Raw genomic sequence first — 26,729 nt, forward strand, 5'->3', positions numbered from 1 at the left:
CAGCTATTATGAGGGGGCATAGCTTTAAATTAAGGGGGGGGGGGTAGGTATAGGACAGATGGTACGGGTATGTTCTTTACTCAGCGAGTCGTGAGTTCGTGGAATGCCCTGCCAGTAGCAGTGGTGGACTCTCCCTCATTATGGGCATTTAAGCGGGCATTGGATAGGCATATGGAGGATAGTGGGCTAGTGTAGGTTAGGTGGGCTTGGATCGGCCCAACATCGAGCGCCGAAGGGCCTGTACTGCGCTGTATTCTTCTATGTTCTATGTTCTAAGTAATTCATCATCCTGAGTTGGAACCCTCTTCACTGGATAAAAATCTTTGAACTCCCTACCTATCAAGACCTTGGGTCTACTTTTGCTCCATTGGCTGTAGTAGTTTAAAATCAACACATTCTGAAATGGAATAAGGGCTGGGTCATAAACCGAAGGGCCTGTACTGCGCTGTATTCTTCTATGTTCTATGTTCTAAGTAATTCATCATCCTGAGTTGGAACCCTCTTCACTGGATAAAAATCTTTGAACTCCCTACCTATCAAGACCTTGGGTCTACTTTTGCTCCATTGGCTGTAGTAGTTTAAAATCAACACATTCTGAAATGGAATAAGGGCTGGGTCATAAATTCTGGCCTTTCTAACAAGAGCCACACTACAGGAAAGAATAAAAATGTTTTCACAATTTCATGCTCATCATGAATTTAATGCTGGGTCTCTACTCAAGTAGTAGCGACGTAACAATGCTTGTGGCAGAGCTTTTCAACAGCAACTTCCTGATTTCAGTTTTGAATTGAGCATGTGTAAATGCTGATAGTTACTGCTCAATTTAACCTTCAAAAAAGGTGATTGCTGGTAGCCTCACCACCATTTCCAACACTTAATCTGGACCATTATGTACAATCCCAAACATTTAATATAAGTGCAGGAAGCTGACCTACTTGTGACCTTTAAGAGATCAGGAGTCATTCCGTTTGCTTGCTGTATGGCACTATTATGTCCAAAATCTGAAGTTGCTATACAGCTTAGCAAGGTTATATTTACAGTGTTATCAGTTGCTGACAAGCTAAATGTGCAGAGATGGAGAGACTTAGTCCTTTGGGTCAAATCTTTTGGTGTCAGTTATTTGATTTTTTAACTGTGTTCTCTGCTTTCTCATTGAATACCTGCTGTGGGCCATTACCTATGGCCTTCATCATCTTCCTTCAGTCATCATCTTCGCATCCTGACATAGCTAACCTGCAGGTATTCATTTTTCAGTACCACTGATACTTAAGCCCCATACTGTGCTTGTACCTGAAACTCTATTAACTTTACAATTTCAACTTCTGAAACAATTTTGTGTTTGCTAGCTTTACAGGGTGACATTTCAGTTCTTTGTTTTGAATTGACCACCCAATTACTTGGATGATTACTGGTTTTTTTTGGACATTGGGGGACAGAAAACATGACAGTCTATATCTTAAGTCTCATGGAGACAAAACTTTCTTTTAGTAAAGATTGTAATGTCCAAGAAAGCAGAGACTAACTCAGCCATACAGGTCTGTTCCAATATGCCTGTTTGGATAGACAGATAGGAACTACTGTAAGATTCAAATATTATTCATTTTCTTGGGAGACAGTGCTTCCTAGCCAGTTAACATGTTTAGTAATCTAATAGTTGCAAGTCCATAATTTTGATTTTGACAACTCAGCAACTGTTATGTTTATCTCTTGGCTAAGTTGCCAGTAAAGTTATCTTATGCATCCTAGCTGGTGCTGGACAGGTTTTTATCACTCTAGAGGATATATCCTTGATCATTTTCTATTTATCAAATACATGCTCTTGTCTACCACTTATATGCCTATTCTACTCAACCACTCTTCATCACTACTCCTTTTAGCTCTTCCACACTCTAACTGTTCTGTCATAGTGTTTATCCCTAAATGCAGTGGACAGAAGTTTTCTTCATCTTCTCAATAACAACATGTGCTTGTATTGGTATCACATCTCAGCTCTTGCTCGAACTCTCAGTAATGCCTTTGGAATAGTCCTGTGGTAACAGTGATCTCCTAGCAGGCCTTGCATCTTCCAATCTCAACAGCAGAGACCCAAATTCCCACCAAATCCCTTTCTTCTACCAGCCCTGTGCTGACCAACTGATCTGAACTTCAGGTCAGGAAGTGCCTTAATTTTAGAATTTCAATTCATGTTTTCAAATCCTTTCATGGTCATGCCACTCCCTATCACTATAACTGCCTTCAGCCCTTCTGTTCTTCAATTTTGATGTCATATAAATCCCTAATTTGAACTACTCATCCATTAGTGGGTGTACTGTCATCTACCTCGGCCCTTTTCAGATCTCTATTTCCCTCAAACCTCTTTTATCAATGTTTGATAATCTATTCTAATATTTCCTCCTGTTGTGGATTTGTGTTTACTTACAAAGATTTAGCAATGTAATACTGGTAATCAAGTATAGTTCCTTTTAGTTTAAGAACTGGTATGAGGCTGCTCAGCTGGCAAATGTTTGAGAAACTCGATAACTATCGTTGCAGAGAAGCACCTCAATAATCCTTAACTATAATCAAAAGCTGCAAGTTTGATTTAAAAAGGGCTACTGGTCACATGTTCTACATCCTAAGTACTTGTTCATTAGCATGTCCCCTTTTAAAGTTATGTCACAGCAAAACCCTCTCACTGAAGAGCTATAGAAGATTTTACTAAATACAGGTAATGTATAAATATACATTGCTATTGTTATCCCCAGTTTTAATTGCTTCATCATTAGCAGTGGTATCTGTGCGAGTGGGTGGATTTTAAATCTGTTAAAGTCAAACCTATGGTGTCTATTTGTACGTGAGATTGTTCCACCTTTATTTTTGAGAATTTGAATTTACCAGAATTTGTGTATTAATCCCATCTCCGTTTCTAGTATTGAAATGGTATGGTTCAATGGCAGTATAGTAGGTTCAAAGCAAGAATAATGTTTACATGCATTTCAATGGTTGATAAATTAGAAAAGTGTAAAATATGTTAATAAAAATATCAGCCCCACAGCAGTAAATGTTGTTACTTTTACTTACTTTAACAGCAGATGGGTTGGAAAATAACTTCATAATTAAATAAATGAGTTGTATCTGAAGGTATATTAACCAAGCTCTTCATTTTTTTCTGTCATGACTGAATATCAATGAAATGATAACCACAATGGCTGCTATTTATTTAAACAAATGACTATTTTACCATACTTCAGTCAGTAATGTTGAAAGTGTAGTTTTATCTCTGTTCTTTAGTTTAATATTCCACTGGTTGCTCACACTCATAACTGCAGTTTGGCAAGATTGAACATATCGTTAAATAATGTCTAGTTTCAGCAGCTTTGAGCTTTTCACAACATTATTTAATTTCTAAACAGCTTTTTTTTTTATCTTTAAAAGCATTCCTCAACTGGCAGTGTTTTCCCAGTTTTTGAGAAAGTTTATAGCTCAGGTTGAGGTTCTGTCTGTAAATTTGCTCGCTGAGCTGGAAGGTTCATTTTCAGACCTTTCGTCACCATACTAGATAACATTATCAGTGAGCCTCCAGTGAAGCACCGGTGTTATGTCCTGCTTTCTATTTGTGTGTCCCGGTTTCTTAGGGCAGATGATATCATTTCCAGTTCTTTTTCTCAGAGGATGGTAGATGGGGTCCAAAACAATGTGTTGATGGAGTTCTGGTTAGAATGCCATGCTTCTAAGAAGTTTCAAGCATATCTCTGTTTAGGTTGTCCTGGATGGATGTGTTGTCCCAGTCAAAATAGTGTCCTTCTCATCTGTATGTAAGGATACTAATGATAATGGATCATGGTTTTTTTTTGTGGCTAGTTGGTGTTCATGTATCCTGGTGGCTAGTTTTCTGCCTGTTTGTATGATGTTGTGTTTGTTACAGTTCTTACATGGTATTTTGTAAATGACATTAGTTTTGCTGGTCATTTGTATGGGGTCTTTTAGGATCATTTAAATTAACCTAAACAGCGACTAATGAACCTAGAAGACCCTATACCAACAATCAGCAGAACAAATGTCATTTACAAAATATCCTGCAAGGACTCTAAGAAACACTACATGGAACAGACAGACAGAAACTAGCCACCAGAACACACGAACACCAACTAGCCACCAAAAAACATGACCCGCTATCACTTGTATCCATACATACCGATGAAGGAGGTGACCACTTTGACTGGGACAACACATCCATCCTAGGACAAGTAAACAGAGACACACGCGAGAATTTCTAGAAGCATGGCATTCTAACCAGAACCCCATCAATAAAAACATTGATTTGGAGCCCATTTATCATCCTCTGAGAAAAAGAACCAGAAATGATATCACCCACCCTTAGAAACTAAAACACATAAATAGAAAGCGGGTCACAACACCAGCGCTTCACTGGAAGCTGGCTGATGATGTTACCTAGTATGGTGACAAAACGTCTGAAACTACCTTCCAGCTCAGTGAGCAAACTTACACCCAGTGTTTTTCCCAGTCTTCAGAATCTTAGAGTGATACAGCATGAAAGTGTCATTCGGCCATTTGAGTCATGTTGAAAAACCTACCCAATTTGTCCATTTCCCTGCTCTTCCATGATAGACTTGATCATGTTTTATTTATTTCTCCAATTATTAGTGGCCGTTATTGTTAGCTGTTTTAGAAAAATACTGTCACCTTCTAAATTGATTCAAAAAAGAGACCTTATCTAGTGCAAGCTTAAGCATAGATCACAAAAAAACGTTTATCATTTATAGGATATAAGAAAAAAATTGATTTTGGAGACTGATTGGATTTTTATTTGAAAGTGTCTTAGCTAATCTGTACCACCATCTTTAAGTCATTTCCTCAATCAGACCTGCCATACCCTTAATCATGGCATGTTGATGTGGTCTCCTTCGAGATAAATAATGATAAGTACCTTAAGATCTTGCAGGGGCTCACTTGTCAGGGGGTCACTACAATGTAGTTATATGATTTTACTCGCCAGAAGTGATTCAAGTAGCTGCTTGACAACAAAAGACTTCAGTAATCCAAATTTTATAATTTAGGAGTAATTAATTTGAAGAATACGCAAGGGACTACATTACATTGGAGCTTCCATGTTAACTGCAATTTGAAGGGGTGTATTGCTCTGCATAGATTTCAAGTATGAATGATTTATTTTCAACATGAGCATTAAAACAGATTTGCTAGAAAAATAAGAAGTGAATTTGGATCATTTGTTGAACGACCGGTTAGTTTCAACATCAGCAACATTTGGGCCCTTGGAAACAGTAAAATATTCACAACACAGTTATGATTTCAAATTTGATCCCATGCCATTTCCGAGATATCAGAACAGATGACTAAAAGTTTGCTTATTAAGGAAAATGTTAAGGATGAAGAGTAGGAAGGAAATTAGGAAGAGAATTCCAAAGCTTGTGATTGAACTGAACTGGAAAATGATGAGCTGGTTTAATCTTGAAGCATTCCTTGGTGACTCTGCTTATACTTATAGAATCTTTGGATTCTTTTGGCCAACTGAAGTAAGTTTGTCAGCTCATCTAGTTTCTTGTAAGTTAAATTACATGGTAAACTAATGCCAAAACTAAATGAAATGTTTGTATATTCGCTAATTAAAATATTTTTATATGCAAACTATGCAAATATTTAACAGACACAAACTCCTCTTTTCTATTTTAGTAATATATTTCAGTATTTTGGACATAAGCACTTCATCAGGAATGAGGCCTCATTCCTGATGAAGGGCTTATACCCAAAATGTTGATTCTCCTGCTCCCCGAATGCTGCCTGACCTGCTGCTTTTCCAGCACCACACTCATGACAGTAATGATACTTGCTCATTAAAATGTTGAAAAAAAAGAGTAATAGGAGTATATTTGGTTAAAGTACAATAAGCAAAGGGCATGTGGCAAAAAGATTATAATCCTTTGTTTTATTTAACAGATCAAAATACCATTTAAATACTCAAAGTAATGGAAAATGACATAATGAGAATACTTGTAATAGGACCCATCATTAGTTTTACATTTTGTAAAGTTGCCATAATCCCAAAGAGAAACAATGGGTAGTGAGTTTAATCCAAGAGTCACCATGCATTTGGCGAACAGCAAGTTGAGAAGGCTGGACCTTCATAATAATATTAGCCAGTGTAAACCAGTCTTTCAACAATTGGAGTGAGCCAACATTGGCTGGATGGCTTGTTTGTAATGCAAGGTGATGCCAACAGAGTGGGTTCAATTTCCACACCGCTGAGGTCACCATGAAGTCCCCATGTTCTCAACCTCACCCTTTGCCTAAGGCATGGTGACCCTTGGGTTAAAATCACCACCAGTCATCTCTGTCAGAGGGGAGCCCTATGGCCCCCTAGGACTCCAGCAACTTCACCTGAGATTTTGGTAACTATCCTCTAAAATGTCTATTGCACTCGGTCATCTTTTTTCCTGTATATTTTATATACCCAGCAGACAATTAAGGTATTGACTGACTGCATATGCACCACATCAACTGTGCTCCGGTCATCAATCAGACCTGCCATATCCTTAGTCATGGCATGCTGATGTGGTCTCCTTTGAGATAAATAACGGTAGGTACCTTAAGATCTTGCGGGGGCTCACTTGTAAGGGGGTCACTACGATGTAGTTATATGATGTTACTCGCCAGAAGTGATTCAAGTAGCTGCTTGACAACAAAAGATTTCAGTGATTCAAATTTTTAAATTTAGGAGTAAGTAATTTGAAAAATACACAAAGTGCTAGATTACATTGGAGCTTCCATGTTAACTGCATCTTGAAGTCTATGCTCTGCATAGACTTCAAATATGAATGGTTTATTTTCAACATGTTAGATTACTGTAATAATGATCATGAAAATGGATTTCCTAGAAAAATGCGAATTTGGATCATTTGTTGAATGACCAGTTAGTTTCAACATCAACAACAACACTTGGGCTCTTGGATACAGTAAAATATTCACAACACAATTATGATTTTGAATTTGATCCTATGCCATTTCCGAGATATCAGAACAGATGACTAAAAGTTTTCTTATTAAGGAAAATGTTAAGGATGAAGAGTTGGAGGGAAATTAGAAAGAGAATTCCAAAGCTTGTGATTGAACTGAACTGGAAAATGATGAGTATTCCATACGCAATGCTATTTTCCAGTGTTCCTTCAAAATGCACCAAGGCAGCAAAATGGCACATTGGTATGGTACATTGCAACTGTAATGCTATTTGTGAAATGGTAAATGTTGTTTCACAATCAGCATATGCTGAAAACACAATTTTAATAGCCCATTACTCCAGAAATAGAAAGTTCATACCTGTTGATAAGTTGATCAAGAATGCTACTCAAGGCAGGATGCATTTTTCTAATAAGTACATTTTAAATACATTCGAGTTTTCTCTGAAGACAGGAGTCCCTGTGCATTGTTAGACACCAGCTCTGCAACTGAACAGAATAAAAACCAAAAGAACTGTGGATTCTGTAAATCAGAAACAAAAGCAGAAATTGCTGGAAAAGCTCAACAGGTCTGGCAGCATCTGTGCAGAGAAATCAAAGTTAACTTTTTGGGTTGAGTGACCCTTCCTTTGTACAGAATACATTGATTACAGAAAGAAATTAAATTAAGTGTACACCATCACAGAGTGCTTGCCAAGTGCCCTATCATGTCCATGCTGGTTCTCTGGAAGTACAACTCACCTAGTCCCTCCTACCTTCCTGGCACACTTAACTTGGCAAATAATTTCACTTCTGATATTTAATTCCCTTTGAAGGCCTCGATTGATCAGCCACACAGTCTCTAACAGATCACTCCAGATCTTAAATACTCTGCATACAGAATGCTTTTCATCATTTTGCTACTGCTCCTTTTGCTCGTCAGTTTAAAGTGGAGGCCTCCAGCATTCAATCCTTCCACTAGCAGGAACAGTTTGACCCTATTTCTGTTTAGAGACCTCATAATTTTACAAACCTCTATAAAGTTCTCTCTAAATGTTTTCTACAAACATATTGCCCTAGTTTCTGTCATCTATCTACGTGGCTGATGTTCTTCATCCATGAAACTATTCTGCTCAATATTTTCCCTTCTCTACCTTCACATTCTCGTTAAGGTGTGATGTTCAGCCTTGGGTACAATACTGCAGTTGATGCTGAACCAATGCTCCACACAGGTTCTGAACTTTTCCACTCAAATGCCTCTCACCCAAAATAAGTTCCTGCCAGAAAGGTCCAGGGTGGACCTTGCCACTCCTTTACTAACTAAGCACCAAAAATGGCCAACTAAGGACCATTTAAAAGTCTCAACTTGTCACCACAGCAATTACCCCCACTGCAAAGTTGGCATGTTGTCATCAGGCCTGACCAGCCAGGTAAATCTGTACAGTCAGTTTGTCAGCTGGGGTGGGGGTGGGGGTGGGTCCCTCAGTCAAAGGCAATCATAAAGTTCAATGTATTGCATGTAAGGCAGGGGGTTTTATGTTGAGAACTACAGTCTACCCCTCCTTTAAACAACCTTCTTCCATGACCCCAGAACTCCGTTTCCCATCATTCTGCTGTGATCTTGGGGGCCCTCCCAGCAGCTGCTATTGGGCTGCTCAATGACACTGCCAAGTACAAGAACTGTTGGCCTCTGATTGGCTAGCAATTCTCTCTGGGTGGGATCTCTGCCCAGCCGCAGAGTCCTATATCTAAGCCTCACTCACTTTCCAATTAACATTAGATTCAGTACATCTGAGCAGCTCTTCAATTGGCCTTTTCAATAAGATTGTGTCCAATGAGTAATCATGTATATTTCAACTAAGAATCCTCCTCCAGACAACGTGTCAGCTGTAGACATCCTTCTGCTTTTATCAGGCAATGCCATTGGGTTCTTATTAATGTGATACAACCCAATTAATATTGATGCCTGAATTTCACATCAAAGTTCAGTGACTGCTTCATCCACAGCCAAAACTCTCAGTTTTAGAATGAGGAATCAACAGAAATAACCATCTTGCCTGTTTGGATGCGTAGTGGAGTTTATGAAAACATCACATGATTAATTTGAAAATAAAGGGTTTCTCCAGAGATTTCAATGATCCTGTCTTAGAGTGTTGGCAGGAGATCAAGAGAAATCTGGGAAATGTAAGGCCATGAGGATAAGCTTACAGCCCTGTGTGCCAGGAGTCCAGATGCTCAATCAGTGCAGAGGCAGTGCCGAATAGTGAGAAGAGGTGTTGCACAAAATTCCTCCTGGGCTGGAATTCAGTGTTTCCCTCTATTTAGCCAGCTGATATCCTTATATTTTAGTCTCATTAATGCCCTAAACCCGACGCAGTGAAAATGTTTAACTTAGCACCTCACATGTCTAGCTTGTTGATATGTATAGAGGGGTTAGATTATATGGTGAGTGCCTGTTCCCCTCTCAGTAGACTAAATATCAGGGAAGAAGCTGACTCTGTTTATCCAGCTTGCCCGTCTATAATTATCCAGGTGATGTCCCCTACTGAGCATGAGACAGGACTTCTGCCCATCTCCAGGGAGATGTCACCTCAGAGAACTGCCAGCGAATCAGGCTGTGACAGTTGTACACCGGCGGTGGAGCACAGGAAGAGTGGCCATTACTATTAGGAACATAGAAGCAGGAGTAGAAGCCATTTGGCTTCTACCGTTAGACTAAATCATAGCTGATAATCTACTGAACATCATTTTCCCACATTCTCCAAATATCGTTTTATGTCATTATTATTGAGAAATCTATCAATATCTGTCTTGAGTTTATTCAACAACTGAGCTTCCACAGCCATTTGGGTTAGAGAATTCCAAAGATTTAGCACCCTCTGAGTTTCTCTTTCTCTCAGTCCTAAGTCGCTTCCCTCTTATTCTGGGACTGTGTTCTTCATTCTAGACCTGCCAGCCAGAGGAAAACATCCTTCTTGCATTTATTCTACCTACTTTTTAAAAAAATGTGTAAGTTTCGATGAAATTCTCTAAACTCAAGAGAATACAAAGTTTGGGAGAAGATTTGTAGCTCGGGTGCTCGTTGTTGTGGTTCTGTTCGCCGAGCTGGGAATTTGTATTGCAGACATTTCGTCCCCTGTATAGGTGACATCCTCAGTGCTTGGGAGCCTCCTGTGAAGCGCTTCTGTGATGTTTCCTCCGGCATTTATAGTGATTTGTACCTGCCACTTTCGGTTGTCAGTTCCAGCTGTCCGCTGCAGTGGCCGGTATGTTGGGTCCAGATCGATGTGCTTATTGATTGAATCTGTGGATGAGTGCCATGCCTCTAGGAATTCCCTGGCTGTTCTCTGTTTGGCTTGTCCTATAATAGTAGTGTTGTCCCAGTCGAACTCATGTTGCTTGTCATCTGAGTGTGTGGCTACAGAAATGTTTTTGATGTATGGTAGTGTGGCTAATGCTTTGGGTTGTGGCATGTCCTCATTCTGTTGTCTTTCCCTTAGGCATCTGTTGATGAAATTGCGGGGGTATCTGGTTTTGGCGAATACATTGTATAGGTGTTCTTCTTCCTATCTTTGCAATTCTGGTGTACTGCAGTGTGTTGTGGCTCTTTTGAATAGTGTCTTGATGCAACTTCTTTTGTGTGTGTTGGGGTGGTTGCTTTTGTAGTTTAGGACTTGGTCTGTGTGTGTGGCTTTCCTGTATACCTTTGTGGTAAATTCTCCGTTCGGTGTTCTCTATACCATGCAACACAAATTCCCAGCTCGGCGAACAGAACCACAACATCAAGAGAATACAGGCCAAATCTGCTCAGTTTCTCCTCATAGGCTATCTCAAGAATTAGTTCTGTGAATCCCCGCTGCACTCCATTAAAGAAACTATGTACTTGCTTGGGTCAAGGGACCAAGCCTGCACATTATACTCCATGTAGAGTTGAACTAAGATTATATAAAATTGAAGTAAGATATATTTCTGTACTCAACTTCTCTTGTGAAGGATAACTTGCCATTTGCCTTCCTAATTGACTGCTAAACCTGCATGTGAGCTTACAGTGACTAATGATAAAAAATACTTGGCCTCTTTTGGCATCGACACTTTCCAATCTCACCATTTAAGAAATAGTCTTATCAAAATGGAGAACGTTATACTTATTTACATCATTATTCCATCTGCCATTTTCTTTCCCACCCACTCAATCTATCCAAATCCCCATGTAACCTCATGCATCCTCCTCACACATTTCCACTCGGCATTGTGTCATCTGCAAATTTGAAACTATTACATTTTGTCCAACATCAAATTAATTGATATAGATTGTAAACAGCTGGGGGCCGAAGCATTATTTAATGGTACATGTCTGTAATTCTTCATTTTTTAAAAATTTCTCTCCTCTCTTAAATAGTGTGGTTCCATTTGCAAATTTTCAATCTACAGATAACTTTCCAGAAACTATAGAAATTTGTAAGATGATCACCAATGCATCCATTGTATCTATAGCCACCTCTTGCAATACATTGGGATGTAGATCATGGAGTTCTGAGGATTTGTTTCCAGTGTGAACACAATAGGCCAAATGATCTCCTTCTGCACCATAATATTTCTGTAATTCTATTACCTTTCAATCCCCTTAAGTCATTCCTAATAGTCAGTTGGATTGCAATCATACCTTAGAAGTTTCTTGTATCTTCCTCTGTGAAGACAGATGCAAATTAATAATTCAGCTTCTCTGCCATTTCCCTATTTCCCATCGTAAATCCTCTGTTTTTTTCTTTGTAAGGACCCACATTTGTTCTACAGAAGCATTTACAGACAATTTTTTTATTTCTTACTAGATTACATTTGTAGTCTTTTCTCTCTTTCTTTACCCATTTCTTGGTCTTCCAATGTTCAATTTTAAAATTCTCCAAATTCTCTGGTTTACTTTTTGTTAGAACTTTAGAGGCCTTCTAATTTGATCCAATATGATCTTTAATTTCATTCACCAGCCACAGTTGACAACTATTTCTTGTTGGGTTTTTATACCTTAAAGGAATGTATGTTTACTTATTCCTTAAATACTAATCATTTCCTGTATCCCATCATGCTTTTCGATGTATTTTCTAAACCTACCATTGTCTGCCTGCCTTTTATACTTTTCTATTTCCTTTTCTTCAGAATTAAATTCTTAGTTTTGGATCAGACTACATTGTTGTCAAATATAATGGAAAATTTATCATATTGTAGTCTTTTGTCATTTTTAGTCATTTACAATAAGATTATTTATTAGTCTTTTCTCATTGCATAATACTAGACCTAAAACGGCCTGTTTCTGATCTCATCCCTTATCACCATTACTCAACCTCTTTTTCCCTTTTGGGCGGACGTGGATACTGCAGATGCTGGAGATTAGAATCAAGATTAGTGTGGTGCTGGAAAAGCACAGCAGGTCAGGCAGCATCCAAGGAGCAGGAAAATTGACTTTTTGGGCAGGAATGAGGCCTTTTCCCTTTTGTCATTCCTTCCTAAATGTTGAATATTCTTAATATTCAGTTCCCAGTTTTGGAGGAGCAGGAAAATTGACTTTTTGGGCAAAAGCCCTTCATCAGGAATGAGGCCTTTTCCCTTTTGTCATTCCTTCCTAAATGTTGAATATTCTTAATATTCAGTTCCCAGTTTTGGTCACCCTGCAGTATTATTTCTCTTATGGCAGCTAGATCAGATCTGTTTATTTCTATTTATACCAAATCAACTCATTCTACCATGTTGAGAATGTAGCATGCATTCTGACAGAGCGTCTTTCATTCTGTATTGTTAGCATTATTCCAAATAGTAACTATTGGAATTATTTCCATTTTTCTTTATTACTTTTTGATTTCCCATTTCCAGCTTTATTTTGTCTCCTATCTGAATTACTGGTCAGGTTCTCATCCATCTTATGAGTTAGATTTAAACCTCCTCAACAACACTAACAGATCTTCCAGAAAGGATATTAATATCTGTCCTGCTATGGTGTAACCCACCCCCCTCTTGTGGTGCCAACTGATCTAAAATTAGTCCCAATGCCTGAGAAATCTATTGTTGTCTCTTCTACATCAGTTTTTCAGCCATGTGTTCATTTGCTCAATTTTCCCATTATTGTACACACAAGTCTGGTTACTCAGGTAAGTCCCTGAGATTACAGCCTTTCCTTCTTTTTCTTGACTCTCTCAACTCTATTTTCAAGATGTCATCCTTCTTTCTACTTACATTGTTGGTTACAATGTGGGCCATAACTTCTAGGTGTTCCCCCATCCCCAGAAAAATGTTCTGCTGCTGTTCAGAGACAGCAAAAATGTGCAGGTTCGGGGAATTGGCATACTAAATCACCCATATTGTTCAGGGATATGTAGGTTAGATGCATTCGTGAGGGGTAAATGTAGAGCAATGGGGAATATGTTTGGGTGGGATACTCTTTGGAGGGTCAGTGTGGACTTGTTGGGCCAAAGGGCCTGCTTCCACACTGTAGGGGTTCTATCCTTAATCCTTACATCAGGGGGATATCGTAATATCCTAGCGTCATATCTACAATTGCAGAAAAACCTGGCTGTTCACCCAACTGTTGAACATGCTATTAATATCGCTTTTGTACTCCTGTTCCTCCCCATCCATGCAGCTGAGCCTCTTGTTATGATCCCCTTCCTGATGTTCACACTAGACAAATCAGATCCCAAATTAAACTTGATGGATCAATTAATCTTGGTAGATTAAATATCACTCCACCCCTGACCTATCACCTTCTCCCTCACCTTCATCCACTGATCGCTTTCTCAGCTACCTCCCCCCCCAACCTCACCCTCCTCCCATTTATCTCTCAGCCCCCGGCCCACAAGCCTCATTCCTGATGAAGGGCTTATGCCTGAAACATCGATTCTCCTGCTCCTCGGATGCTGCCTGAACTGCTGTGCTTTCCCAGCAGCACACTCTTGACTCTGATCTCTCGCATCTGCGGTCCTCACTTTCTCCTAGATCACATATTTATGTCTTACATTCATCAACATGTTGGTAAACAGTGAAACATATTCACACAAAATGGTAGATGTTCTTTAACAATATAACACTACACTATTACAGACAAAGAACAAAGAGGAGAAAAAACGAACAAGACTATAAATGCATAGAAGACAATTACATTGTTTTGATATCTGCATTCAGATCTATGTTTTAAGCTGTTTCCCAACATTATCTGTTAAAGTGGCACAATCGCAGAGAGATATCATTCCTATCTCAGTTTTTAAAATCTTTACTTAACAGACACGGTCCAGTTAACTGTTCTGTTCTAAGGCAGAGTCACTTGACCCGAAACGTTAACTCTGATTTCTCTCCACAGATGCACCAAACCTGCTGAGCTTTTCCAGCAATTTCTGTTTTTGTTTCTGATTTACACATCTGCAGTTCTTTCTGTTTTTGGACACTTTCCAGTTTCTTTTTCTTGAACTATAGGGAAAATTCTATGATTCCTTTCTAAGTGTGATGGAAGAAAACTTCTGTTTTGAAGTCAAATCTGAATTCATTGCCATAATTAGTCTACTCTGCCTGTCATAAATCCAATAGTACAAATATTTTATCAATTAACACTACTGGGGTCTGATCAGGACTTGACTGTGGTCATATATCTTTCTGTAAATGATGCAGTTACATTACAGTCGTAATGATGTTTAGAGACGTTAAAAATACCTTCACAGAACTGTCCCCTATTCATGTGCTGCTATTTTTAAATTTAATTCTTGAAATATATGCGACAAAGACGTGACGTTCAGTAATGTATCTAAATGTTGAGATCTTGCCGGAGAGGCTGAGAGTCTCCAGGTGGAGGTGGGAGAAGGGGTGGCAATGGAGTGCATTTTGTTCAGGACAAGTATGGACAAACCTATGGAAAAAGACATTTGCAGAATCCAGCATGTGATCCCATGCAATAAATTGACCATTGGCCCCTCCCACTGCCAGTTAAATTAGAGTGGTTGTGGGATTAGGCTCTTATTTGGGAATTAATTGACTACTTAAGGGCGTCAATTACTTCACAGGTGGGCAACCTGTACAAAGCCACCTCTGCCACTCTTAAAATCATGGTGGTAGCGAGCAGGTATACAGCAAGTATATCGCTGATGGCCAGGTAACTGATTTCATGGGGCCCTGGCCTAAACACTCATCATTGGCCTTCCAAGTTTAGCTTCAAGTACGTCTCTATCCGTCTTTCATTATTTTGAGCTGAACTGAAGAAGCTTTCAAATTACCTTTCTCATTTTACAGCGTTCACAATACCTCTTGGTGCATTTATGTTGACTCAACCACATATTTTGCAATTTTACATAGTTACTTTTAAATTAAAATTTGAGGCTGTTTTCACTTTGTAATATGTGTAACTACAAATGTGGAGACATTTGCTGACTAATGACTGTAGACAAGGGCCTTAGTTAGCTCTGAATCAGCAAGGCAGTGCTTTGTCATTGAAAATATGAGCATGTTAGTGTAAATGGATAACTGGATTATCTTCAATTATTGGACTTTTGTCCCAAAAGCTTATATCTAAGTAAGATGTTGCCCACAGAAAACTGATGACTGTACATTTATCAAAAGATGACAAATGCATTGGTTAGCTTGCATTTTCATTTCCTCTCCTGGCGAAAAAACAGTCACATGCTTATTTAGTAAAACCCTGGATAAAATGGATGATTAGGAACTGCAAATGCCCAATTCCAAGCCCATTCTAATGTCATGAAATCAACAAACTTATGCTTCAGTTCTTTGATGCACAAAACTAAGTGTGTCTGCATACTAACGATATTAATTTTATGTTGCTCCTTCATGTCTTGGTAATCAAAATGCAATGGCAAACATTTCAAGATTCTGTGACCTCCGATGCAGTGACTGTTGGGATAGGTTCGTTAGGACTTGTCGGAATAGGTGTTATCTCTCTACCAAAAGTTTGCTCAAAGCATGCGTAGAAGGTGTGAGATGATCTGGGAGGGATGTGTCATCATCTGCTATCTTGCACTTTCTCTTTTTCGAACCTGTGATGTCTTTCAGTCCTTACCATAGTTGCCGGGCATCTGTCTGGGTCTCTAGTTTGGATTGGTATTGGTCCTTGGCTGTCTTGATGGCTCCTTGAAGGTCATACTTGGATTCCTTATTTTTGAGTGGGTCCCCTGATCTGAAGGCCTCACACCTGGTTTTTAGCAGGTTCTGTATGTCCTGATTCATCCAGGGTTTCCTGTTGGGGAACACCTGGATTGACTTCCTCGGTGTGCAGTCCTCTACGCACTGGCTAATAAAGTCTGTGATGGTGGTGGCGCACTCGTCCAAGGTACCTGCGGACTGTTTGAAGATGGCCCAATCAGCCGAATCCAGACAGCACCGGAGTTGATCCTCTGCCTCCTCTGACCAGCACTGGATCTGTATCCGTGAGGCGGTCTCCTGCTTGAGCTTTTGCCTGTAAGCTGGGAGAAGAAGCACGGCATTGTGGTCGGAGTTCCCGAAATGACGGCAGGGATGGAGCGGTAGGCATCTTTCATGGTGGTGTAGCAGTGGCCTAAAATGTTCGGGCCCCTGGTTGGGCAAGTAATGTTCTGGTGGTACTTGAGGCAACACCTTCCTTGGATTGGCTTGATTGATAAAGTAGTAATAATTGTGCCACACAAGTGGCGAGCAGTAACCATTTCTTCCAGCAGGTTACAGTATAACTAGCTTCCATTGATATTCAATGACATTACAATTGTTGAATTCCCAAAGTCAACACATTTTAGGCTACCATTAACAGAACATTGATTTGGACTAGCCATGTAAATACTGTGTATATGAGAGCAGCTCAGAGCTGGGAATTACTCACCTGCCTGACTCTGCAAAGCTTGTTCCCAGGTCAAGAATGTGATGGAACACTCTCCATTTACCTGGATGAATGCATTTCTACTAACATTCAAATGCATGACAGCATCCAAGGCAAAGCAGTCTAATTGATTGGCATTGCCTACACCACATCAAACATTCAATTCCTTCACTCTCAATGCACAATGGTTCTTTCAACCTCCACCATTTGGAATGACAAGGTCAGCAGCTGAATGGGAACACCACCACATCCGTTCCCCTCAAAGCCACTGTCACTGAGTAAAATCCTTAAAATCACTGTGAATGTTCTGATGTTATATATACCACAGCATATCAAGAAAGAAGCTCACCATTTTCTCAAGAGCAAATAAACAACAAACAATCTGTGAAAGATTTCCAACAAAACCCATTTTATTCACTTATTCAGGAATGATTAAATAATTTCAATCTCCAAAGCAATTACTCAGTAGTACAGATGCTAACCTAGTCTGTTCTTAAAGTTAATTTAAGCTTCAGGCAATTATAACTGTTTACAAAATATTGCATTCATTCAGAAAACAATTATAAATTTCAGGTTTTGTGTCAGTGACAGACATTTTAACTTGTCTTTTACTGTTGCAACAACTCAACTACAATATTGCGTGTTGATGATGCAGGTGAACACTAGCTAACTAAATACAAATGCTCTTCTTTTCTCACCCAATTGTGAGTCTCTGACTCATCAAACAAGTGATTAAAAATGTTTATCAATGTCAGCTCTTAGTGTTTTACCAATGCATCTTCAAAACCTGTTGGGTAACTGGGTGAAGATGATCTGGTAATGATCTTCCCCTTAAATTTCCACTGTTCCCTGTGTGGAAGTGTCTGGCTTTGTTTGCCTGTATCTCCATTGTGAAATGGCTGATGTTATAAACTCAATGTTGAGAGGATTACAAGTTTGCTACAATCATAGTGTTGTCATCAATGATAAGGCTGTCAATTTAGGTGATAACTTTAAATGTTTGTGATTAGTTGTGAACTAGACAGCTTGATTCTAATTTACTTCATTTACATTTTCAGATCCACACGATGCAATGGCAATCTGGATCTCGTCAGGTTCCGGTATCAATCTGTAGCCTTCCTTGCAAACCAGGAGAAAGAAAAAAAATTGTGAAGGGCATTCCTTGTTGCTGGCATTGTGAACTCTGTGATGGCTACCAATACCAGGTGGATAAATATAACTGCAAGATCTGCCACTTCGACATGCGTCCTAATGAAAACCACACAGGATGTCGCCCAATTCCCATAGTCAAGTTAGAATGGTATTCACCTTGGGCTGTTGCACCTGTATTCTTTGCAATTATTGGTATCATTGCTACACTATTTGTTGTCATAACGTTTATACGTTATAATGACACACCAATAGTAAAAGCATCTGGACGAGAATTAAGTTATGTGCTTCTCACAGGAATTTTCCTCTGTTACGCTATTACCTTCCTTATGATAGCAGAGCCCGATGTTGCCATCTGCTCCATGCGACGGATCTTCCTTGGATTGGGTATGAGTATCAGCTATGCGGCCTTACTCACCAAGACGAACAGGATATATCGGATATTCGAGCAAGGCAAAAAATCCGTCAGTGCCCCCAGGTTTATCAGTCCAGCCTCCCAGCTCATGATAACTTTCAGTTTTATCTCTGTGCAACTACTGGGTGTGTGTATCTGGTTTATTGCTGACCCACCCCACTCCTACATAGACTACGATGACCAAAAGACTGCCAACCCTCAGTTTGCTCGTGGAATTCTCAAATGTGATATTTCTGATCTGTCTCTCATCTGTTTACTTGGATACAGCATGCTCCTCATGGTCACATGCACCGTCTATGCCATCAAAACCAGAGGGGTTCCAGAGACCTTCAATGAGGCCAAACCTATTGGATTTACCATGTACACCACCTGCATTGTCTGGTTAGCCTTCATTCCAATATTTTTCGGCACTGCACAGTCTGCAGAAAAAGTAAGTACACAACTCTGCAAAGCTTTACTTTGTCTTATTTCTAATCTGTAATTCACAAATGTTGCTTCATTGAAATTAATTAACAACATTTATCTATCTGGTATTATGAGCCTGCAAAGAATCATAATTGTGATTCTGGGGATGTAATAACTATTAGGATATAGTGCATCATCCTTTGCAATCATCTGTTATTACTTTTCCAATCTTCTGAGTTCCATTGCCCAGATTATTCACAGGACCTATCCCAAACACAGGAAAGTCAATTATATTCTCTTCATCCAGGTATCATAACTTTAAACATTCATGGTGAATCCAGATTGACTTTTATTTTATGGAGCTCTGAAAGTGTTTGGGCAAAAATATACTTGAGAATTAATCTGTTTACTTCAAGCTTTTTCATTGTCAGCAGATTTGATCAAAGAGTAATGTTAATTCAGTTCTCAGTTCAGTTCGGTTCTGCTAATGGCTTTCTATTGCTACCGTTTTCCCAGGAAAAGGTATGTTTTTTTCTCCCAGCTGTAAAGATTAGATCATGACCAGTCACTAGTAAGTCATTATAATATGTAAAATTTCTCATTTGCTTTCCCAGTGCCATATTTGTAATTATCCTTCTCAATGATTGAATGCTAGTAATTGATTTGTTATTGGCACTTATTGCTCATTTCTGACCTTGAACTGAAGCAATTTCTTCCTCTCAAATTAAATGGAACAAAATGAAGCAGGTAACGAGTGTGGTAGTGCAATTCATTTGCTATGTTTCTGAAAACGCATTGACTTTCATGTCAGTACTGATCAATGCTGTCAACATCTCGACACACTGATAATTATATATACAAAGTGCAGTTTGAAGACAGAAGCAGAAAATTATTTGAAAGGTGATGTTTGTTTGCTTAGTTAATGGTGAATTATGAATACTATCTGTAGACTGTTTAAAATACAAAATATATGGTTAATTTTTGAAAAAGACTAACAGCATCCATTAGGACAAGGCTGTTACAAGGTATCACACCCTCATTAATGTTAATCATCAAAAAAAAACTTTGATAACCACAGGATGGTTAATGTTACTGAAATAACTTAAGCAATACAAACTTGAAGGGAAGACAAATGCACCAGCTATAATATCAAATAATCAAAACATAGGCCTGGTTGTTATACATCGAGAATCATAAATTAGAAAATACGAAAAATAGCTGTTTATGTTTCAAACGCTCAACTGGAAATGTATAAAATTGTTGATCAGAGCCATAATTAAATCATGCCAACATTGACAAGCAAACCTGATCTTTTACTTTTTAAGCAGAACACCTCAAGAAAATGATATTGGGATTAATCTTGCTATTTTACACTTCAAACAGCAAGTAATAGAAATAACTGCATGATTTTCTGATCATTCATAAAAATGGTCAGAAAATGAAATAAAAAGTGTCCCAGAATTTCTATTATCAGTTGCCAGTTGGTAAAGTTCCCCACCAGGAGCTCAATATAGGAAATGCAACTTTATGTTTCTGGTTTAGTTTGATTGAATTTTCCCAACTTGAATCTCTTCAACATCGGAATATTGTCATTCACTTTACTGATTCTCTTTAAAGTATATTTTTATGGCTTGATATAAATTCAGAGATAGCATCACATGAATAGCAACTAACTTAAGATTAATTACAAAAAATCATTTTAAGAAGTTCCTTGTGCATTGGTTCAGAAGGAGACAGTTGTATTTCTAGCTTTAGAGTTTAGAATTCAGAGCTGTCTGTAATCTGCTGAAGTTCTATAATGTCTGGAAATGCTGCACACACCTAAAATATTACCAATAATTTCAATTTAACTTGATGTCTCAATTTTGAAATGTGGTTAGGTGACCATTTGTTAGTTGTGTTTGAAAATTATTCAGTCTCGATACTACATATTCTTCAACTCAATATCTGTTTTCTAACCTTGCTATTTCACAGTAGGATCCCTGCATGGTAATGTAATTCAGGCTACATGAAGACAGTTGGATCCTCTTTCACCTTGGTTATTCAGAGACTGCAGTCAGAGCCAAAATAACCTTGGTCTAATGCGTCGCTTTTAAAATGAATTACTGTTTGCAATTGGAGCTTGAGTTAGAGAGGAAATCACAATAATTCAGCAATTTTGGTACAGTATAAATACAACATTTTGGTACATGAATATCGACCATTACAAAGCAAAAACAAGTGGAAAATTAGATTTAAAATCCACAAAGTAAAAAGGAACAAAATGGGAAGACATATGGATCTAAAATTTTTCAAATCAATGTTAACTTCAGAAGCAATGTACAGTGCTTCATTAAAAACAATCGTGAGAAATCGGATTGATTTGAGTGCTTTCCCTGCAAGGTTTACTCGTGTTGGGGATTGTTAACTGTAGAAATAAAGGTTACAGAAATGTAAATTACTTTATGAGAAATAGACAGAAGAAAAAACTCAGAAATTGGATTTTTGTTTTGAAAGAACAGATTGCTCCTCTACCACCCACTGAGGTGAAATTTAGGCATGACAAACATAAGAACATATATGGTGCAGAGAGACAGAGACCATGGCAGTAGACAAAAGGGACTCATGGTGAAGCAGGGCTGATTTTTTTTTCTCTATTAGTACTGGGCAGCTTCTGATGCCAAGTTTTCCTATATTCTATATAGTACACCATTTTCCCACAACAAATGTATCTTTACTAATGAGTGGTGGAGGAAGTAAGGAGGTTACCATTGTGTCCTATTCTCCAAAGCTTTTACTTGGATGTTTAAATTTGACAGCTGCATGTGCTGTGGCGTTAAGAACGCCCAGAAGATATATTTCATTGAAAATGTAGATATTTCTATTGGATGGCTCCACGTACTCTCAAAGGCCATCAAAGGAGGCAGAGCTCATAAATCCCTTGCAGTCCTCCTGTAATAAATACTCAGCAGATCAGCCTCTATCATATCCATTGTCATTTTAAATTGCTTCCTGTTCGTTTGCAGTATACTGGCACCTTTTTTTTATCCAGAGGTTATCTTTGTCTGACACGGTTGATTCATTTTTCTCCTTGTTTCCACGTGAAAGAAATGTTATAGATGATGCAGTAGGGACTGCACTGAAACTATATTCTTGGGATAGTTTGTTCAACTGCCTCTTTTTTGGTTTTTCAAGCATCAATCATTCTTATTTGTGAGTGGAACATATAATCCAGCTAAATTTGCAAGTTTTAGAATTTAACTGTTATAAAGCATTTATGATTAACAGTGGCTTTTTAATGCTGCTTGACATGGTGCCCAGCTGGTAGTATATTTGTCTTTGGATCAGCAAGTTACATGTTTAAGTCCTGCTTCAGAGATTCCAGAATGTAGAGTGGCAATTCAACACATTATTGAGGGCGTATTACACTGCCTGAGCTGTTATGTTCTGGTTGACATGTTAAAATATGGCACCGTCTGTCCTGTTAAATACAAAAGATTCTTATTTTGAAGAAAAGCATAAACGTGCATCCTCAAACATACTAATACTTTGCTCTCAAAAGATACAACTAAAACTAATTAACTGAATGTCATCAAAATGTTGTTTATTGAAGCTTGCTGTGGGCAAATTGACCATCATGTTCACAACATGTATCAATGACAAATCTTCAAAATGCTCATTAGCTATGAATGCAAGTCTAGATTGTGCAATTGGTGTCTCAATGACTTAAAAACAGCGTTAATTATTGGTTATGAATGCGTATGGCAAAACAAGCATACATGTTTGGACTGCTTTTATTTTTTGCATCAGTTGTTAACACACCATGTTACATCTTCTAACTGGTATTTTAGATCTTATTTGATCTACTGATTAGTTGGCCTTTTTCCATTGTTTCTCATTTCAATTATTTTTTTTTCATGACCTTTTATCTCATCAGAGAAATGTAAGTCAATAACAATTGTGTTTCTCCAAGAAACAAAGCACATTAGAACAAGCGATAAACAACACACCAGTCACTCATTCACATCCTCCAATCATGTCTTGAATTATTCAGACAAAGAACAGATGTGCTATAAAGCACTTCTGTTCAGGACATTCAAAACTACACTGCTGGAGAGATCCTATATTTGCTGGTAGGGAGAAGGGATGTGTGATGTGACTCTCAAATGAGAGAAATCCAAATTCAGCAGGGCTTACTGAAATCAAATAGTAAATAATTCAAATATGTTCCTTCATTGTGGTAATGGAAATCCTATTCTGCAGTGAAGAAGTTACAGTTTTTTTTAGACTAGGTATAAATGTTCATAAATGGTAGATCAGGCCTATGGAAATGTCCAAGTAGATAAGTTATTTAAATTGTCAGCACCTTAAGTTTTGAGAAATAAAGTTGTGGTTGTAGCTTCAATAGATGATGCTGACATCATTTTCAGGGTTATCAATAAAATACTGTTACTACTTGACTGCACAATCTGTTATATCACAGTGGGAAGCTTTGAGTTAACAGCATCTAGAGGTTACTAAATGCCTAGCTGGCTTTGATGTGGGATAATGAATGCAAATGTTTGTTTTTATAAAGGATTAAGGAGATTTAAAAGTTTTGAATAAGAGTGAAGTCTGTAGTAAGTACTTAGAAATTTAGTTCATCTGAGCGTAGGTCTTGATGTTTACCTTTGGTGGACACATGGTATGGAGGTGAGGGAAAAGGGTGATGGGTATAGGTTGGTGTGAGTTAGCCCTAATAGTCATGGGGTTTTAACAGGCCTTTGGGATAAGTGGAGATGTAGGTGTTGGCACGTAGGCATGAGGGCCCATTGTGGATGGGTGGAGGGATTTGGATTTACTTGAGTTAGCATGGATGGGACATATGGATGGATGGGGTAGTGTTTTGTATGTTTGAGACGAGAATCAGAGGACCTATTATTTAATAACAAATTAGTATGATATTCCAGAAAACTGAACTGAGCCTTTTAACAAGCCTGCATAGATACTTGTTGTGAAAATAGTTCTCATTCATAAAACTTACATCTGCTCAAGTGATAAATCTGTAAAAATAAATATTTCACTAATCACTTCAAAGACAGGAAATCCTTTTCTGGCCATTGAAATGGTCATATTTGAACATAACCCCTACTGAGATAATTGGTTCTGGACCCTTTGACTCTGAGCTTAGAATTCATAATTCGTTCAGCCATTATAACAGCCATAGGATATATCAAATTAGAGTTTATTAGAATTGAAACCCAATATTTTCTTCACCTGCATTAGATGTCCTGTCAATCATAGAAGTCTAGAAACAGCTCCTCAGACTAAAGGTGATTAAAGTTTGCTTCCATTTTAATTTTCCTTCTATCTGAACATTTAACACTTACCCCAATGGGAAAAGTATTATAAGGTATCTCAATACCCAGGCATTGCTGATGAATACAATGGTCAATTTACCTTTGTGGGACTGAACCCTACAATACAACATTGAAATATTGAAACTGAATGAACACATTCCAAATTTAATTAATGAAAGAATTCCAGGAGCAAGCGACTTTTATTTTGGCTCCCCTATTGGGTCTCAAGTACCCAGGGTTCATGACTTGTCTTAGAAACTGAGAGTCTTGTACCCAAATAAATTGGCCTGACTCCATAAAAATAGTGAAGGCCTATAAAAATGCCCATCCTTGCTGGGTGTTGTTGAGTGTAGGCTCATTACCTGCAACATTATCCCAGGGCCATAAAAAACTCACCCAGCAGGAATGATAGCAAGAATCCTAGAATTGATATACTCTTGCTATCTTCAAATCTATTCTTTCTCCATTCTGATATGGGCAGAAACATGAAACTCCAAGTTCAGTTGTTCCCTAAATATGTGGTTGCTAACTTTATACCTAGTCTTTATGGAACTCGAAGTGAACTTTCATGGGGAGAAAATATGCACTCCAAACTAGACAGACAGAGACTGGTAGAGTGTATTTCTCAGGAATTTGGTTTGTTAGTATTTCAAAATAGTTATGGAGCTTCCATTTAAAATAAGGATTTTATCTTTGAATTCATATGAGGGTAAAGAAAGATTTATTTATTTTACATGCATAGGGCAGTTATTACTTTAGCCAGTTTGGTGACAAGAATTTATTTATATTCCTGTGTGGAGACGTATTTTTTGTGTGCTTAAGGAATGACAAGATTCATTTTGTTTGATTGAAAGGCTCAGAGACCGTGCTTCATCTGGGATGATTGGGGATGTGCAGAGATTTATTTAACCTGATAGATAGATACATTTATTTTACTGGGCGACACATTCATTTATTTTCACTGGATAGATTTATCTATCTTAACACCTGGTAGAGGTTGGGAGAAGAAAAATGCTTATGGCACAATAGCAATTAATCCTAAACAACTGCTTTGTAATGTATGTACCCAAAATTAATATTATGAAATTACTCTATTATTTTTCATTGTTAACTGATAATAAAATGCAAAGAAACAATGTTGTATTCAAAACTGTCTTTGATTCTGTAGTTAAAACTTCAGAATATTATTCCTAATGTTGATAAAAATATGTATAATAAGGGCTACTTTCTACTGAGTTCGAGCCATCAATGTGATGAGGATGGGTGTAATTCAGCAATACCAACTTAGCCTGCATAAGCCACCCATCCTGGTAAAGGATTTGATACTTGAACTGAGCACAGCTGCCTCGATGAACATTAAAGACCTTAAATTGCATGTCAGTGCTTATTAAGGTAGCTGCAGAGCGTATTAGAGGATAGCACTTGAACTAACTACCTCTCTTAGCATTGCTGATTGGGAATGACCCAGTAATTGCTGAGGATTTCTTGGTCAATTTAAAGATATATCACTACCTGTTTTCACTTGCAGCTAGAGGTTTGAAGAAATATTTCAAAACACATGGGAAAACTTTCTAGGATATTTTATGAAATAAATTAGCAATACTGTTAATATTTATTTCTGAAAATCTCAAAAGATGTTACTTTCAAATCATGTGGTGCACCCTGAATTAGTAACCAGTGAGGAGACTAAAATTGATGCCCCTATCTTTGTGACAGGTCATAAATTCAGAAACTTCAATTTTCCCAATGTTTAAGGCTACTGATAATTTGATGCAGATTACGATTCAATATCACAGCAATAGTATTTTTTTTCAAAAGAAACTTCCATTTTCTAATATAGATCAGCAAATACTTTGAGTGAAGTCTAAATCTTCCAAACTTTTTGTCCCTAATTAAGTTACGCTACTAATTTCCAGCAAATGTAAGACCGATCAATTGCTACATTGTGACATGAATCTGAACTCATTATTTCACATCCACTGCAAATCTATTCTGAATAATGGAAAATCAACCATTGACTCAAATTGTGTCCAAACAGTTTGTAACTCTCATAATTTCCCAACTTTGAGTACCTGATGATTTTTAAAATAATTATACTTCATTGTCAGGTGTCCTATGCAGAGATATTTTAAAAGTATTTTTAATGTTTTGATGAATTTTAATGAACACAAATTATGCCATTACGTAACGAAATTAATAATGTCCCACTATAAACTCTCCATACCACTAAGACAAAACTTCAAGTCTCTGAAAGATGGTAAGTGAATTCTTTACAGAAAAAAAAATACATCCCCAAATCACCCTGAATCACACTCTGTCTCCCTAGATATTAACGTAGAACAGCATTGATAGAAAACAAAAAACATATTTTCTATCACCTTTATGGCTGAAGATTGGTATTGGATAACTTAAATTTAAAAAGGGTAATTTCATTTTAAATATAAAATAAATATGCTGGTTCTACTTGTCAACAAAAAAAGGAGAAGGCATAATCCAACAATAATAGTGATAAATGTATCAGTTCTTGAAAAACTGCAGTTTATTAAAATAGATAATATAAATTTTCCTTAAGGCAAGAATGTATTATACACTTCATGAATAAAATAAATTCTGATATCTCATGCTAAGTAATTCTCATTTTTGTATCATTTTCCTGT

At 37.8% G+C, this 26,729-nt stretch overlaps 1 protein-coding gene across 7 annotated transcripts in view; it reads left to right on the top strand.

The window, feature by feature from the left end:
* The window catches only part of LOC122563223 (metabotropic glutamate receptor 4-like), a 1,211,357-nt gene that overhangs the window by 868,051 nt on the left and 316,577 nt on the right, over positions 1–26,729 (top strand). For 5 of the 7 annotated variants that reach the window (XM_043716802.1, XM_043716807.1, XM_043716804.1 and 2 more), the window contains exon 9: positions 17,844–18,779. In XM_043716802.1, coding sequence (XP_043572737.1) covers positions 17,844–18,779 — 936 coding nt within the window. Of the gene's footprint in view, positions 1–17,843; positions 18,784–26,729 lie in introns of all 7 variants that reach the window. The other 2 variants (XR_006315533.1, XM_043716806.1) reach the window with 1 other exon arrangement.

This window comes from Chiloscyllium plagiosum, chromosome 26, assembly GCF_004010195.1.
Source record: "Chiloscyllium plagiosum isolate BGI_BamShark_2017 chromosome 26, ASM401019v2, whole genome shotgun sequence".
Classification (NCBI taxonomy): domain Eukaryota; kingdom Metazoa; phylum Chordata; class Chondrichthyes; order Orectolobiformes; family Hemiscylliidae; genus Chiloscyllium; species Chiloscyllium plagiosum.